Source organism: Micropterus dolomieu, linkage group LG03, assembly GCF_021292245.1.
Source record: "Micropterus dolomieu isolate WLL.071019.BEF.003 ecotype Adirondacks linkage group LG03, ASM2129224v1, whole genome shotgun sequence".
NCBI classification, from domain to species: Eukaryota; Metazoa; Chordata; class Actinopteri; order Centrarchiformes; family Centrarchidae; genus Micropterus; species Micropterus dolomieu.
The window spans coordinates 19,192,977-19,211,074 of record NC_060152.1 but is presented as its reverse complement, the minus strand read 5'-3'; the positions used below and the strand labels follow the sequence as shown (position 1 = coordinate 19,211,074).

The 18,098-nt window shown below is 40.2% G+C and overlaps 1 protein-coding gene and 1 pseudogene across 1 annotated transcript; both read left to right on the top strand.

Annotated features, from left to right (window-relative positions):
- The first annotated feature begins 5,546 nt into the window (after nucleotides 1–5,546).
- LOC123967884 (myelin-associated glycoprotein-like) lies at nucleotides 5,547–12,315 on the top strand. Its single transcript, XM_046044223.1, has 9 exons — nucleotides 5,547–5,628; nucleotides 7,297–7,369; nucleotides 7,488–7,883; nucleotides 7,975–8,274; nucleotides 8,539–8,638; nucleotides 8,785–8,820; nucleotides 10,944–10,976; nucleotides 11,373–11,421; nucleotides 11,757–12,315. The coding sequence occupies exons 2-6, from the start codon at nucleotides 7,324–7,326 to the stop codon at nucleotides 8,810–8,812; spliced, it is 870 nt and encodes a 289-aa protein (XP_045900179.1). The 5' UTR covers nucleotides 5,547–5,628; nucleotides 7,297–7,323; the 3' UTR covers nucleotides 8,813–8,820; nucleotides 10,944–10,976; nucleotides 11,373–11,421; nucleotides 11,757–12,315.
- A 4,910-nt stretch (nucleotides 12,316–17,225) lies between these two features.
- The window catches only part of LOC123967883, a 3,494-nt pseudogene continuing 2,621 nt past the window's right edge, over nucleotides 17,226–18,098 (top strand).

Sequence of the window (18,098 nt, the reverse complement as noted above, 5' to 3'; positions counted from 1 at the left end):
TATGTTAGCGGAGTGCTAAACCGGACACACAATATGTCCATGCAATTGCAAACCTGCAGCCTTTGATCATCACCACTGACTGATCTTACAGGCTGCCCTCAACTCAAACCTGCTGTCTCCAACTATCAAACAATCAAAATAGCTTTAACCAGCCTACAGTAACAAACACAAGTAACATCACAAAGTAGCTGACACAGCGTGTCAATAACCACAGAACTTAATAATTAATAATCTATGATGAAATAATGAATTATTTAAAATGCATGGTGTACCTGCACATTAAGGGTGAACAGAAACCATTATTAGCTACCAAATACAACAGTAAATAAGGAAATCAACTAGACTTATCCTATTAGGCTTATGAAATCTTGGATTTTATTTGTTTAGAAGGGCAGTGCAGTGACGGAGCGCTCTTTAAAGGTGCCGGAGTGCAAAAGGCTTAATCTCAAAGGTACCGGAGCGGGGCTCAGGCCAGCTCTGGCACAAATTAAGCACTGGTGGCTTGTGAACATGGATGGAAACAGAAATCAGCTTTGGGAGTGTTATATGAGAAAACAAGTGCATTCACATTTATTAGATCTCAAGGATACACACACTGTAACTCGGAATTTGTTTACAAAAAAACTTCACAGGGCACCTTTGCCTCCATGGGCTGTGTCACAGGTGCATCTCCAACTGCTGAATGTGTTAAGCAGGCCAAATCAGCAAGCCAAACTACTATGACTATAATTCATGTGTGATGGGTAGGCTTTTGGGCTAGAAATGCAATCTAGTTTGTCCCTCTAAAGGAAGCTCCACCCTAAGGCTTCTCCATTAGCAGGCACACACCTGGACTCTCAATTATAAAAATGTCCATAGGAAAGACTCCTATAGGTTGCGTACTTACAAAACACAGCTACAACCCACAAAGTTTTATTCAATTAACGTAACACTGGGTTTGAGAGTCTGCGGGGTGTGCAGACTTACATTAGGCTAGTTAATAAGATGTCATTAGTTGCATTTCACATTACATGGTTGTGCTCTTTAGTGAAAAACGGGTTACAATTACAGAATCCTTTATAGCTATGCAGTGTTATAAGCAGCCTGGATTGAACGCAGCAGGGGATACAACATTCATCATAACCACGACTTGAGATTTGACTTGGACTCAAAGACTTACTCCTATGCCAATATCCTTTTATAAATCACAATGCCCACAGTTGCCTATAATTGGTCAGTGAAACGCCCCTCATTAATATTAATACGTGCTGACTACATGAAAATAAGGACGACAAATTCTGACAGAAAAGCTAAAAAAAGTAATTTAACCCAGTGTGACACTGATATTATTTTGGTGGGGGTGAAGCAAGAAACATCATGTTTGGTGGGTATTTGCACACACACACTGAGCTCAACCCCCTTGATAACCGATAGGCAGGAAAGCGCATACCTCCTGAGTAGTGACGGTGGTGTAGGGGGACACATACAAGATGCACCTGATGACCCAGGTACATAATTTGGATTCCCTCGTTTGAAAAGGGTTAACCAAATGCATTCCACTTGTGTTTAAACGTTTATTTAGACTACACAAACACTCCACTCACTAAACAAGGCTGCTGATGAGTTAAAAAAAAAAAAAAAGGCTTGTTTTACGTGTTAAGTTCTGATAAATGAAAGATTAACTTAATAAATAGCATTATATTTTTTCTATACAAGCAACGCATCACATCCACATGCTGGCACAGCGTTTGGCTCAAATACCTTAAGACAACGAACATCTGATAACAATATATATGAAGCTATGCACTCATATTGGCTTGACTGAGGCATCGAAAACAGCATCAATTTAAATGTAATTTGTCCTACTGTACACCTTTTATTTATGAGATTAAATTGCACTGCGTTCTTTTGCAAAAACTGATATCTCCATTTGTGTTTATTATCTTAAATCATGTTTCTTTTTGTGTGCACTGCAAATGATCTTAAAAGATGTTTTTTATTGTGTACTTCAGGGAAAATCAATCAAATGGGTGTTTGTTTAGTCTGAAAGCCTTTCATCTGTTTGGCAAATGAACTAATAATATTAAATTTATCTTAAGTTTATTAGCCTATCATACTCAGAGGTAACCTTTCGTAGTATCCATTTCAAACATTTCATGAGTCGCTGTGTCTCATATCTCTAGTTTATGTGTGTATGCATGCCTCAGTTTGAGTTAGTTTTTTATAGATCACAACCTTTGCATAGGAAGTGGCGTACACGTTTCCAGCCCTGTTTTGTGCAAATGCACCATTTATAAAAAAGACCCAAGGAGACTATTGTCTGTTGTCTGGCTACCCGCCTAAAGAGATACAAGGGAGAAGCAGAAGCCAGGAGAATAAACCAGATGTTCTCCACCGAACCATCCAAAGTGTACTCTCAGTGGCAGGGTAATAACACAAGATCAGATCCACCCAGGGCTGAGACTGAACAATACTGGAAGAACCTATGGGGGAAAGAGGCATCCCACAACACCAATGCTAGTGGCTAGTGGATCTAAGAACAGATCACCGCAATCTCCCAGAAAAGGATGTAGTAACCATTACAACGGCAGACATCCAAGAAAGAGTGGCAGGTATGAAGAGCGGCTAAGATGAGTAGGCACATGGCTCAATACATGGACATGGCCCAGAAGGGAATGGGCAGTAATACCAGTGGAGCCAAGCACCAGCTACTTGTTGATAGAGCAGTCACTCGAGACTGCAAGACCAGGCAGACCAATCTGTGCACCGCCTGGATTGACTACAAGAAAGCCTATGACTCAATGCTACATACATGGATACTGGAATGCTTGGAAATGTACAAGATCAAAAGGACACTAATAACCTTCAAGAACTCAATAGGGCTGTGGAAAACAAGTCTGGAAGCCAACTCAAAGCCAATTGCACAAGTCACCATCAAGTGCGGCACATACCAAGGCGATGCACTATCCCCGCTGCTGTTCTTCATAGGCCTGAACCCCCTCAGCCAGATCATCACAAAGACTGGCTATGGATACCAGTTCCAAAGTGGAACAACCATCAGTCACCACCTCTACATAGAGGACATCAAGCTGTATGCCAGAAATGAGCGAGACATCGACTCACTGACCCACGCTACCAGGATCTACAGCAACGACATTGGAATGTCGTTCGGACTGGACAAGTGTGGTCACAACGTATCAAACAGGGGGTTGAACTACCAGAAGGCCACATTACAGATGTTCCGGACAGCTAAAAATACCTTGGGGTGCCGCAGGCTAATGGAAACCATGAAGAGGCAGCAAGGAAGTCCGCCACAGCCAAATACCTACAGAGAGTAAGGCAGGTCCTGAAAAGTCAGCTGAATGGGAAGAACAAGATCCGAGCCATCAACACAGTCATCAGATACCCCGCTGGTATAATAAACTGGCCAAAGGAGGAGATAGAAGCCACTGACATCAAGACAAGAAAACTCCTCACAATGCATGTAGGGTTTCATCCCAAATCCAGCACGCTGAGACTGTACACCAAGCGTAGTGAGGGAGGCCAAGGGCTAGTGAGTGTCAAGACCACTGTCCAGGATCAAACAACAAAGATCCAGGAGTACATCAGGAAGATGGCCCCCACAGATGAAGGGCTTAGTGAATACTTCAGGCAGCAGAAACCCGAGGATGAGGACAAGGAAGACAAAGAACATTCATGGAGAGACAAGCCGCTGCACGGCATGTACCACAGACAAATAGAAGAAGTGGCTGATATCAAGAAATCCTACCAGTGGCTGGAAAAGGCTGGACTAAAGGACAGAAGCTGGAAGTCCCAAGGTCAAAATGGAAGACACCTCCTAAGGTAGTTGAGAATGACAGAGCTAAGATCCTGTGGGACTTCAAGATCCAGACTGACAACCTGGTGATGGCTAAACCAACCAGACATCGTGTTGATCGAGAAACGGCAAAAGAAGGCTGCAGTGATAGATGTGGCAATCCCAAGCGACAGCAACATCAAGAAGGAACACGAGAAGCTTGAGAAATACCAAGGGCTGAAAGAGGAGCTAGAAAAGATGTGGAAAGTAAGAGCAACAGTGGTGCCAGTGGTAATCGGAGCACTGGGAGCTGTAACCCCCAAACTGAGAGAATGGCGACAGCGGATTCCAAGTAAAACATCAGAGGTCTCTGTCCAGAAGAGTGCAGTCCTAGGAACAGCTAAGATACTGCGCAGAACCCTCAAACTCCCAGGCCTCTGGTAGAGGACCCAAGCTTGAGGATGACACATACCACCCCGCAAGGGTGAGAGGGGGATTTTATATATATGTGTGTGTGAGAAGAGTCCTGGGACTGATAACATTCCTGGCTGTGTACTAAAAACCTGTGCCAATCAGTTAGTTGATGTAATCTGTAATCTCTTCACGCTGTACACCCACGACTACATCCCTGACATACACTCCTGTCTACATCAGTGGAGCTGAGGTGGAGCAGGTGAACAGTTTCAGGTTCCTGGGGATCAGCATCACAGAAAACCTGACATGTCATCTCACATCTCCACGCTGGTGAAGAAAGCTCAGAAACTGCATAGAAAGAAAGACAGCGGAGCAATAGAAAGCATCCTGACTGAAAACATCACAAACTGCTCAGAAGATCATTGGTACCCATCTCCTGACCATCAGTGATATCGGTGAGGTGAGGTGCTTGCGTTGAGCCCAAATTATACTAAAGGACAGTACCCACCCCAGCTGCAGCCTGTTCACCCTGCTGCCTTCTGGGAAGAGATATAGAGGGGGACCACCAGACTGCAGAGCAGCTTTTCCCCCAAGCTATCAGACTTTAAAGCTCAAATTCATCCTCAGCACTGCTCCATTGATTATCGTTAACATCTTGTTCTGGGTTAGTATTGCTTAAACTTTTGTCCTGTTGTAGTAAATAAAACTGTCTGAAAACCTGATTTTTAATATTGATGATCAATAAATTACCCTTCCAGTCTCTTTATTATGTGTGAGGAACCTATGGCAACATTTAATTAGCTGCTTGGTGATTTGGACACCTCACCACTTGCCTCGGTTACACATGCATCTGTGTCTTATCTATGTAACTCATTATCTCATGTCTCTCCCTCCACCCAGTGTAAATCTCCCCAGGGAGGCACGCCTCTATTTGAAAACCTCTGTTCTAAACAGTTACTTGGTTTGTTGTATTACGGCACAATGCAACAGCGCTACAAATCCAAATTTCTTAAACTTAAAATGCAGCGTCTTGTTTTAAACCTTTTATGACCTGCTTGACTTGGCTTCTCCAATTTGTTGTTGTACCATACCACTTTTTAAAAAAGCAGCTAACACCAATCTGGCCCCTATAGCTTAAATGGGTCAGAACCACTGCCCTTAAATGCTATTAAAGCTAAAAGTCAGCAATTCAACTCAAGTTACTGGTCCATTTTAAATTCGATGTGTCAAAGACACACTAACAACAGAAGGAATAGCGTAATGCATTTTTAGACACATAGGGAAGAGACCTCCCACTGCGCTCACCCTCACACCCCATAAAAGGAAAAAAGGGGAACAATTTTTGTAGTTTTCCCTGCTGTGCCTTCTGTTGCCCCTACAGTTAATGTCTTATTGAACTGAACTTCAGGACAGCAGACTGAGATCAGCCGCAAAATCAGGTAAGATTCTGATAACTAAATACTTGAAAATAGAATATCTAATATGTGGCTCACTACATCTGAACATTTTGTTTGAGACTGATGACTGATGTACTGTACTGCTTGGCAATTTTGAACATTTTGGTTTAATTAAAGGCCCTTCCACAGGGTACTGTGGGGCACGTTAATGCGTTATTATCATGTTAACGCATTACTTAACGCTGACAATTATTTTATTTCACGTTAACGCGGTTTTTATTATTATTTTGAAAGTCCGTTTGTCACTGGCTCTAAATACACGTACAGTCAAACCATGGGTCACAGAAGGGGTGGGATCTTGGTCAGCCTGCAAATCACCCACTCAAACAAGCAGTGGAGGGAGGCTTCAGCAGACTACTTGGATGCAGCGTGTGGAAGAAATATGCAAAAGCAAGACAAGAAAACAATTAAATGCCATAGAGAAGTGGATAGCTGCACACTGCATGATGATTAGTATTGGGGAAGATGTCAACGTTCTTAAAATCCCAACATAGACACTTGGCCCCGCGGGGTTGCTCTTTCCTCAGGTGAACAGAAAGGGAGACAAGCGCTCCACGAGTAAACGGCAGGGGCTCTGTGGAGAGTAACCATGGCAATGGCTTCTGTGCGCTACACAGCTGTAGCCTATTTAACTTAATTTAAAATGATAGGCTACTTAACTTTACCTGATAGGCCTTCATCTAGTTTTGTGGGGATGCTCTGCCATGTGAATTCCCTCCTGTTAATATACTGATAACTATTCAGTAAACAGTAATAGATTCAGGAAACTCAACAAACAGTGAGGATCAGTCCCTCTTTTAATTATTTGTGCTGAGCGTAGTGTACAAAAAGTTCAAGACAATTCAATTTCGGCAGCGGGCGGGCATGTGGGTGAGGCGAGCACAATTGCGACAGTTTCACGGGAACGCACCAGCTTGTCGGTGCACCTTTCTTGACCACTTTACCTCACTCTAACAGGGAAACCTGCTACTGAACATAGGCCCTAGACTGTTTATGCTGCTCTCTGATAAAAGAAAAATGTTTCTGCTGATACCTATTCAGAAAAAAAGAAAACTGGACTCTAATTGTAACTTGCTTTAACAAGCTAGATAAAAAGTAATGCCCTGGCAGTGGCAAATAGCTTTAGTTTAATATTTGATTTGATTACATTAATGTTTAATTTGAGATTTAAAAGAAATACATTTATTGCTACTGTGTAAAGGGTAAAGGGAATACTGCTGGTAAAAAGCACATTATTTGTTTAAAGTGTTTGGAAACCACGTTATTGCATTTGTGTATATATCAGTAAAATTAAAAGTGAGCAATACACTACTTTATAATTCATAATAAATTATGCGCATAGGAATGTGATTAATCGCAAGAAAATCAAGTGGTAAACTGCGATTAAAATTTATCAATGCCCAGCACTAACTGTATCATAACGGTTTGTCAACCTAGATTCATTCATTTAGTTTTGTCTTAATCTCTGTCATTGAATAGCAAGAAAGGATGGGAAAAGAGTGAGCTGTTCACGTAATCAAATATATTGTATATGATATCACATTAATTTGTCATATAATACACTTTCAAGTTGTTTAACCTGTGCAATTATATTAATTATTCTATATAATTGTTTTCCCACTTTTATTTCATTTTGTTTAAACACCACAGTATTACACCAGGAAAAACCTCAGAAATATGCACAAAGATAGAAAAATGATGATATTCTGTCTGCTCTTGGCAGGTAATATGGTTACATCACCTCTTTAACTTCCAATCACATATCTAAATACACTTAAAAAATCAAAGACACCACTTAGAAGTGACGTCTTTTTTCTGTCACTTCCCGTTGTCTATTTCAGCTATTAACAGCCCTGTGTTTAGTGAAGAATGGAAGGCCACTGTTGTAAAACATCTTGAGGTCCTGGTTTCATCCTGTGTTGTGGTACCCTGTTCATTCACCCATCCTAAAGAGAACCTGCCAGGCTCCAAACTCAGAAAGATCTGGCATTCTTCAAAAGGGCGAGATCAACGCATCTATCATGAAGATTCCACAGAAATCTCGGAAAACTTCAGGGGGCGCACAAGGTTGCTGGAGGAAAAGAGTGCTAGCAACTGCACTTTAGAAATAACTGAAATTAAAGACCATGACAATGGCCCTTTCTGTTTCCGGATTGAACTAGCACGGACACCGGGTGATACATCCACCATCGACAAGTTCTCCTTTGTTGAAGATTGTGTTGAGTTCACAATGCTCAGTATGTCACCAACCTTTTAAGATCATATAAACACAGATTTTCTGTTATAGCGATTTACCTCTTACTTTATCTCTGCCTTTTTCATTTGTAGATGAACCTCCAAAACCTACACTGATTCACCCAAAGACAGCCATTCAAGATCGTCCCTACACTGTCATGTGTTCAGTAATCCATACCTGCCCCTCCAATGTGCCTAAACTCACATGGAGTAGGGCAACCACAGACACTGATGTCATTGAGGTCCACAAACAAATTTATGTTGGCTACTGGGAGACACTATCCATCCTGACGTTTATTCCTGAGGAGAAGGATGACCACAGAGAGGTCACCTGCACATCACAATTTTACGGCCCAAAGACTTCCTATTCAACACTGACACTTGATGTAAAACGTGAGATCTTTTCTTTTATTCTGTTAATTATTGCAGTAAAAATTAATATTTTATTAGTAGTAGTAGAGTATCAAGTGAGGAAGTAAGGAAAATCGGTTTATTGTGCATGACACTGATATCAGTTCCAGTGTAGTTTTCAAAATACAACATGTAGTCTTGTATTAACATTACCTGCAGAGAATTTTGTATGGACAGGATGTCCATAAAGTCATGTATGTAATACAGTGGAAGAATGGCTCTTATATAAATTCTGTGTGTTTGCAGGTACAGAAAACTTTAACCACATCATCATTCCCACAGCAGTGGGGATTGGTACCGCTGTGATCTTTGCACTCTTCTGCATTTTTATGGTGAAAAAATACAAGTGAGTTCTATACATAACATAACAGAAAACAAAAGATCAGTTATTAACCGTGACTGTATTGAGTGAATGTATTTTTGTGTTATCTGGTCTTATTTTTAAGTGTTTTCTGTGCTTATCAATAAGTTTTTTTTTTCTTTATGCTTAAGGAATCGCATTGCAGAGCTCCAACAATAAGAAGGCAGGCAAGTAGAAAAATAGATCAGTGCCCATATTTATCAAGCTTCTCAGAATTACTCATAAAAACACTGCTAAGAACTGACTTAAGAGTAAAAAAAATTCTTGGCTCAAAGCTGTGCTTAAAAGTTAGTTATCAAGCATCATAGTCCTAATTTGAGTGAAGTGTAGGACTAAATCTTAAGTGTCAGTCTTGGTGCTGATTCACGACACTTTGCTGTGCCGCAAACAGGATTTTGGATGTCGATGTCGCCAAGGACCAATCACTGAATTTCCCTATTTAAGAATATTCTCAGATAAATTCACATTGAATGGTGAAATTCCTAAGAGGAGTTTATATTCAACACACATTTAACAATAAAGAATTTTCAAGATAATACATTATGACATGGGCCTACACGTTAATAAATTAAAGATAAAAAAAAGTTTATCTTTAGATGAGCGCCATCAAATGCGCCTCCTGTATTGCCGGCTATTTGCATGAACTGTGTTTGCTTCTGTTGGATTACGGGCGGTGTTGTTGGGAAGTCGATGAAACGCGTGACAGTGTGGAGAGCTGTAGCCTAATGGCAAATAAACGAAGCGTCATCACAACCTTCAATTTAACAGAAAACGCATTACTGTCAGTGGCGAGATGACGTCCCTCAACAACTTGCTGAAAAAGTTTATGCCTGGGCTGTCCGACCCCATCTTATTAACTGCGTGTCGTCATTATTCTCCCTCTCCTTTCCGCATGTCTGTCTCAACAGTGCCATCACAAGCCCTTACTGGCAACTCCTAACCACTTGGAGACCTCTCGAGCTGTCTTAAATAACTGGGAGAGTAAGAGTGATTCTCAGCTTAGAGAAATTTGATAACTTGCTTTTATTCTTAAGTTTAAAAGTAGGAGTAAATTTCATGAATTCTCAGCCCTTAAGACTAAAATGGCACTTTGAGAAGCTTGATAAATACCGGCCCAGATTAAGTTTGTTGTGCTACACTGAAAGACAGGGCTGGACTGGGACAAAAAATCGTCCCACCATAATCGGGCAGAAGTATACCAGTGCAAGTGGATCAGTGTACTCATTTACTGACTCCCTGGTGATCAGAGTTGGCCATGGAGTACACAACTCATATTCAAGTAATTTTCAAAGAAAAAAACAGTATCATTTCAAATTATTATTAGGTCCAGAATGGTTGGAATTCCCTGTCAAAGCTATACAGTTTTAATAACAACATACTGGGAATGAGAAAATAGCTGTTTATTCAATGAATGCATGACATGACAGGCCCTATTACACAGTCACATCTTTATCAAGGGAACCCTTTGCCTAATAATCTTCAAGGTTCAGCGTGTAATATTTAGGAGGATCTATTGACAGAAATGCAATATAATATACATAACTATGTTTTCTGTGGTGTATAAAGACCTTACATAATGAACCGTTATGTTTTTATTACCTCAGAATGAGCCATTTCTATCTACATTCACCGCAGGCCCTCACATGGAAGTTTCCATGTTGTTTCTACAGTAGCCCAAATGGACAAACTGCTCTACAGAGCGTGTTTTGTCAATACATTGAATGAAAACGGAAGAAGTAGTAGTAGTGGTCTGTTTTATTAGAAGTAAGAAGAGAAATTGAATTTGGACAAATGGAGGACCACACTTATTATTTAACACAAGAGCCGACCGAGTGTGTCCCGTAGTTTCTCCTACACGCTTGCAATGTGAGGGGTGAGCAGTGAGTAAGCCGTTGGTTGCAATTTGCAACTCTCACCACTAGATGCCACTAAAACTTAGACACTGAACCTTTAATGATTTTATCATATTACATATGGACCAAGGTCACTCACAGCAACATTGGCTTAGCCAAAGCGATGCTGACAAAATAACCTATGGCAGCACAATGTCGTGTACTGCAGCTGATGTTATAGCTACTGCAGCCCCTGTAGCAAATGTCGATTATTGTGGCCAATTACAACCAAATGGACCGCTGTCTGTGATGTATGGGCAAGTCGTTGGCCAGCATTTGCCTAATCTGCCAGATTACGAATACACCCCTGCAGATAAGCATTTTGAATTGTTTCCGTTTTATGAAAATGTGATTCATGTATTTATAATCTTTTTTTTTTTTTTATTGGTCACATTTAGTGTGTGGAACCGGCTTTCCAGACTGTCTCGCAGGTGAGGAAACTGGTAATTTAGGAGTTGGGGAGCATGAGATACTACAGATATACATTTTGTCCCCAAAATGTCTGGAATCTCTGAGAGTATAGGCATACAGATTGTCAAGGATTATATTTTTATAGAACAAAAACTAATATTACTGTGGGCCATTCTGTTAAAGTTGAGTGGCATTTGAAGGGTTTCTGTCTTTACATATATTATATTTTAGTGAGTAGTCCTGTACTGTTCCAACTTTCACAGACCAGTGCATCACTGATCTCACAGTCATTTCACATATCTCTGCAGAAGTGACATGTTTATTTTACTAGTGTTGCTGAAACGATCTATGCTTATATCTATATATAAAATGACAAGATGGTATTTTCTGTTCTCCTTTTTCTGTGTTCTAATCAGGAACAGAGTCTGAAGATGAGAAGTGGAAAAAAAAACTTCCAAGAAATATGTAAGACCACACATTTTTCTTGTATTTATAGCTGAGTGGTGGTGATCGCGCATAGATAAGATACTTGCCTTTGGTGTGGGAGACCTGGGTTCAATTCCCACTGTTAGACATCCACCATGTGTCCCTGAGCAAGACACTTAACCCCTAGCTGCTCCATAGGCGTGCGACCTCTGACATGTATAGCAATTGTAAGTCACTTTGGATAAAAGCGAGATTAAATAAGAGATTTTTGGCCACAAAGGGGCACAGAAAATCCAAACTCAATATTAGCAGACACAAAGCAACACTAATGTACACTACGTAAATATATCTAATTGATTTTCCTGTTCTTTCAGATTGTCAGAGGGAATCTCAAGTCTGCTGTTTATTCCTGTTTGCCAAAGTCCTGCCTTTAAAGTGTCAATACAATACTGTTTTTAAATGACATTAGTTCAGAGGCAAATAATTTACTGGAGGGTTGAATCTATTAGTTTGACAAGCTTGCTTACATGTTATTCACATATTGGCTTTAAAGAAATGGCATAACCTTAATAGCTTCTTAAAACAATAGAACATAAAAAAACAAGACAGAAAGTTCTGTTGAATGTTTTTGCAGCCTTAATCCCTGAAAAGCAACAATTTGTACTGTTTCATCATGTTCACTTTGGTTTGGTTTGTCAACACATAAGTTTATGAGGAGAAAAAAAACTCATTCTTTATTCACCATCTACTGGCATGTGATATTAGAGGCAGTTTGTTGGTTTTCTTACTTGAACCAGTGGAAACACTGTGTGGATGTGTGATTTCGATTTAATAATTTAAACTCATCTTTTATAAAGCTTGGCACCAAATCTAAAAGCGTTTTAGATATTTCTTAAAACAGTTTCTCCATCAAAATACCAAAGAAAATCAAATATTAATTTACATACAATCACCAATTCTTGTTGTCTGAACAGATGTATCAGTGATGTAAGTTTTTTCTTTGCACATTAAAGTTTTATTTATAGTCAGCCTGATTTGATTATGTCGTCATTGCTCAGTTGGTAATGCTTTTGTCCTCCACAGATGGATTGTGTTCAAACCTTCTTTATTTTGTATACTTTTGAGTGAGGGCTATACTATAGGTTTCATGATAAAGTAATGGTCTGAGACATCCACCAAAGTGTCCTTGAGCAAGACACCGTAATTCAAAAATGAAACTTTCATAAATTCTAGATTCATTACAAAAAAAGTGTAACATTTCAGGCCATTTTTGTTTGAATCTTGATGATTACAGCTTATGGTAATTCAAAATCCACATCTCAGAATATTAGAATAAGAATAAAGAATGTAAAACACAGAAACGACCTGAGAAGAACCTTTAATCTCTCAGTCTGTTTCAGTACACACAACCACAATCATAAGGAAAAGTTATGAGTTGTCCAGAAGACATTCATTGACACCCTCCACAAGGAAGGTAAGCCACAGAAGGTCATTGCTAAAAGGGCTGGCTGTTTGCAGAGTGCTGTATCAAAGCATATTCATGGAAAGTTAAAGTGTGGTAGGAAAAGGTGTACAAGCAACAGGGATGACCACAGCTTTGAGAGGACTGTCAAGAAAGCAGAATCAAGAACATGAGGGAGCTTCACAAGGGCTGTGCATCAAAATGCACCACGCACAGATGTGTGCAGTAAATGAACTACAAGTGTCGCATTCCTAGTGTCAGGTCAGGCCACTTCTGAATCAGAGATAGCAGAAGAAGCGTCTTACCTGGGCTAAGGAGAAAAATCACAGGACTGTTGCTCAGTGGTCCAAAATTATAATAAACTTTTTAATAAAAATAAATTTTGCATTTACTCATTTAGCTGACAAGTGACTTACAATTGTAATACGTATCAGAGGTCACACACCTCTGGAGCAATTTGGGGTGAAGTGTCTTGCTCAGGTACACGTTGGACACAAAGGCATGTGTCTTATCCACTTATTCATCGCCACCCAATTTCCTTTGGAAACCAAGGTCCCAGAGTCTGGAGGACGATTGGAGAGACACAGAATCTAAGTCGCTTTAAGTCCAGTGTGAAGTTTCCACAGTCAGTGATGATTTGGGGTGCCATGTCATCTTAGTCAAATGTTAGTTTGTCTGAAAGCACTGAGACAACTTGCGCCAGAGTGACTATTAGCTATAATGCTGCGTTCCATTTACCTCGGAAGTCAGAGCTGGGAATGATGTCACACCCGAGTTGACGGCGTTCCAGTTAACAAGTCGGAAAACCACAGCTTTCACTAACTGTTGATACCCCGACAGCCATCTTGGATCACAAAGTCGGGGTAGTGCGGTTCTCCCGACTTCGCAAGTCGGGATTCCAACTTAATGGGGCGTTCCCTTTGAAATTTTGGTCTTTGTACTCAGAAATTCCGACTTCCCATGTCAACTGGAACGCACCATAACACAAGCAACTTGAGTACAGGGACTTCAGTTTAGGTGTTAAAATACACCTTCTCTCTCTCTCTCTATTCTGTTTAGTGTGGGAAAGCTGTTTTCTGGCTCATGTGAATATGGGAGATAATGGGGCATATTTTCCTAGAATGTAGAAAGTAAAGGTCAGAAAGAGAGGCATTTTCTTAGATTGGCAGGATATGGAGTTTGGTCTTTTCTGTGTAGTGAACCAGCCAGTGTTGGTTTAATTATTTTATGCCAAAAGGAAGAGCCCAGCATCAAATTCCTTTGTCTTTCCCTAAGAGAAGGGGGGCGAATTATCACCCCTCAACTAGACAGGCTGACTCCAAGCTTTCACCCCAAAAGAGGTGGGCGTGAAAGGTCTAACACATCAAAAACACTTCTTATTTCCACTGTTGGGGAAGTTTCGACCATAAAACCTACCACCTCCGGTGAAGCTGAGATAACAGACTCTATGCATGACTATTAAAATGACAATATTAACCTTGCCCAGAGACATAACCTCAACCTGAACTAGGCTGTGAGGACTTCAATGGCCATAAACTAAGGGATTCTAATTGCATCACACACACACAAAGGCTGCCCCTCCCTATTCACACTGAGTTGTGAAACTGATAAGGAAAACCAGACACCAGAGGGAGGAGACTCCGTGTAAATTTGCCTTATTACCTTGTTTGAATTAAATAATCTTTGTTAGGTTACTTAGTGGCATGCCACTTCAATTTGAGTAGTTTTATTACCATGTTCTTGTTAGAAACTATGTTGAAAAGAAGGAACCATAAAGAAAGTTAATTTAAAGTGCTTTTTATATACTTTCTTAGAAATGTTATGCTACCGAAATATTATCATGTGTCAATTTTCCTAGCTCCTGAGCCAAGGATTGAGTTAACTATAAGAAGATAGTCAGAGGATTCCCAGGTCCTGTCATGTAACCAGTGTCCCCCCAGAGGACAAAAGAAATATTACTTGTCTTTGTCCTTTAATGCCTTTCCTTGTGTTTCATTTATCTTACCCTGTATTTTATTGTTTGTAATTTGATGCCATGTTCTTATAACTTCCTTTGGGGGCGGCAGTTGCTCAGTCCGTAAGGATTAGGCTGGGAACCGGAGGGTCGCCTCTTCAAATCCAGCTCGGACCAGAGTAGCATGGATTGGTAGCTGGAGAGGTGCCAGTTCACATCCTGGGCACTGCCGAAGGAGGCCTTGAGCAAGCCCCTGAACCTCCAACTGCTCGGGACGCCACATTGAGTGGCAGCCCCCTCACTCTGACATCTCTCCGTGTGTTACTATGGGTCTTGTTTGTGCATGTGAGACCTGTGTCTACGTAACAGAGTGAAAACATCCCCTTAAATAAAGTATATCTTCTTCTTATATATTTGCTAAGGTTTAGTTAAGATGTTCTTCCCAACTGCTATGATCCCTATGAAATGTTTTAACTGGTAACTATTCTAAATGTTTAACGATTGACAATAACTTCCTTTCCTTTTATCAAATACTTAAAACTAAGAACTGCATAATGGTTTAGGATGGAAATTCAGGTGGTGCCCCAAAACGAGTGCTTATGAATAATATTTCAGAATATTATTGTTCATAACTTTTTTAACAGTAAGAGTAGTTCTGCTACATCTGTTACATCTTTGTTTGGACAAATTGAAAAGCATAAATTGATCTCCAAGGCAGTTCTTCAGTTTCTGCATGACCCATGATTATATATGTAAGAATTTAGTTCAAACATTGACCTGTGAAAGGCAGTACTGTACTTAGCAGCATCTACACTGCCAGGGTAATACAAGAAGAAAAGGAAGAAGATCACTCTTGATGCATTTTGGTCCAGTGTGGCTAGGTAACATTTTAGTCTCCTGGAAGGTATGTATCAAAGCTTACTTTGTTTTAACTTTTGGGTTTTTTTTAACTGTTTTTATTGCAGGCATTTTAGGCCACCTGTCGGTCAGACCCTGTAAAGTGCACGACCTGTTTTTATGCTAGAGTTCCCTGCAGGGATGGCATTGGAAGTTGATACCCTGAGGTAAAATGTTTCTACATAGCAGTTCAGCTACACAATTTTACACATATGTATGTGTGTGTGATTGTAAATTGCCTGGCAACGCTGTTGCCTTAAACATCCTGTGCATGAAGTGGAGTCAGATCTGGGTTTATTATGCACTGCATTGTTTGAGGTAAATAATATGAACTGTAAGGTATTTAGCAGCTATTTGTTTTGTAGTGTATTTATTAACTGATATAAATTCTTGTCATTGTAGGGTTGTATAACCACTGCTGTTTTGCATGCCTGATCAACTTCTGCTATTTGTGCCGTGACTTTATATATAGACCCAGCTACAGATGAATGGGCCTTGTAAATGTTCTTGCCAAATGCATGCAAATGCTAAGCTTTGCTAAGGCTATTGCAAGTTTTTTGGGGGGGGCTGCATGATTTACCTCAGCCCTCAGGCCCTTTTCCCTCTTTTTCTAGTGTTCTGCTAGACGGACAGGGTGGTAGACTGTGGATGCCCCTCTCCCCTTTACTGCATGTGGTGGTGTGTGCGTGAAAGCTGCATTTACCTCGGCCTTATTGTATGGTTTTGTTGTATGTGTGAAATTTGTCAGGTGTCAGGGAATCCTGGTGGCACTCAGGTAACCACCTGAATGTCTGGCTTATCCTTTAGCATCTCTGGTACCGTTGGCATTAAGATCTTCTTCCGGTTTAGTATTGCTTGAACTTTTGTCCAGTTGTAGTGAATAAAACTGCCCAAAACCTGATTTTTAATAATGATGTTCAATAAATAACCCTTCATGTCAATACCCATGTCTCTGTACTTTATTATTTGTTGGGAATTAGCTGCTTGGGGATTTGAACCCCTCACCACTTGCCTCAGTTACACATGCATCTGTGTCTTATCTATGTAACTCTCCCTCCAAACTGTGTAAATCTCCACAGGGAGGCACGCCTCTGTTTGAAAACCTCTGTTCTAAACAGTTATTTGGTTTGTTGATGCAATGCAACAGTGCTACAAATCCAAATTTCTTAAACTTAAAATGACGGTGTCCTGCTGAAAACCTTTAAGACCTGCCTGACTTGGCTCCTCCACAAATTGTAATTGAACCATATCACTTTTTAAACAGCTGGCACCAGTCTCGCCCCTATAACTGAAATGTGTCAGAATCACTGCCCTTAAATGCCATTAAATCTAAAAGTCAGCAATTCAACTCAAGTCTGTGGTCCATTTTAAATCCTATGTGTCAAAGACACTCAAACAACAAAAGGAGGGGTAGGAGGTAGGAGGTGTCAAGTCTAACTGTTTTTTCATGAACATGGTGAAAAGAACACCCCCTACTTTCAATACCATGAACTCTGCCACTGCTTAAACTATAGCTGCTCTCACCTTCACACCACGCAAAAAAACAAAAGGGGAACTCTTTTGTAGTTTTGTCTGCAGTGCCTTCTGTTGCCCCTAAAGTTAATGTTTTACTGAACTGAACTCCAGGATAGCAGGCACAAACAGCTGAGATCAGCGGCAAAATCAGGTAAGATTCTGATAACTAAATACTTGAAAGTAGAATATCTAATATGTGGCTGAGTACATCAGAACATTGAATCATGACGGTTTGTCAATCTAAATACTTCTTGTCTTAAATGTCTTAATTTATGTCATTGAATAGAAAGAAAGGGAAGGAAAAAGAGTGTGGGCAGTTCACAAAATGAATATTTTCACTTTTGTTTGTTAAAATATATTGTACTTGATGACATTAATGTCATATAAATATACTTTCAAATTGTTTCACTTTTGCAATTATATTATAATTTGCAAGTGGTCTTGCATGTAATTTCACCCCCTCTTTTATTTAATTTAATTTAAACACACCACAGTAATACACCAGCAAAACTTCAGAAGTATGCACAAGGAGAGAAAGATGATGATATTCTGTCTGCTGTTGGCAGGTAATTCTAATCTCATATCTAAATACATCCAAATTAATTAATCAAAGACACCACTTAGAAGTGACGTCTTTCTTCTGTCACTTCCCGTTGTCTATTTCAGCTATTAACAGCCCTGTGTTTAGTGAAGAATGGAAGGCCACTGTTGTAAAACATCTTGAGGTCCTGGTTTCATCCTGTGTTGTGGTACCCTGTTCATTCACCCATCCTAAAGAGAACCTGCCAGCCTCCAAACTCAGAAAGATCTGGCATTCTTCAAAAGGGCGAGATCAACGCATCTATCATGAAGATTCCACAGAAATCTCGGAAAACTTCAGGGGGCGCA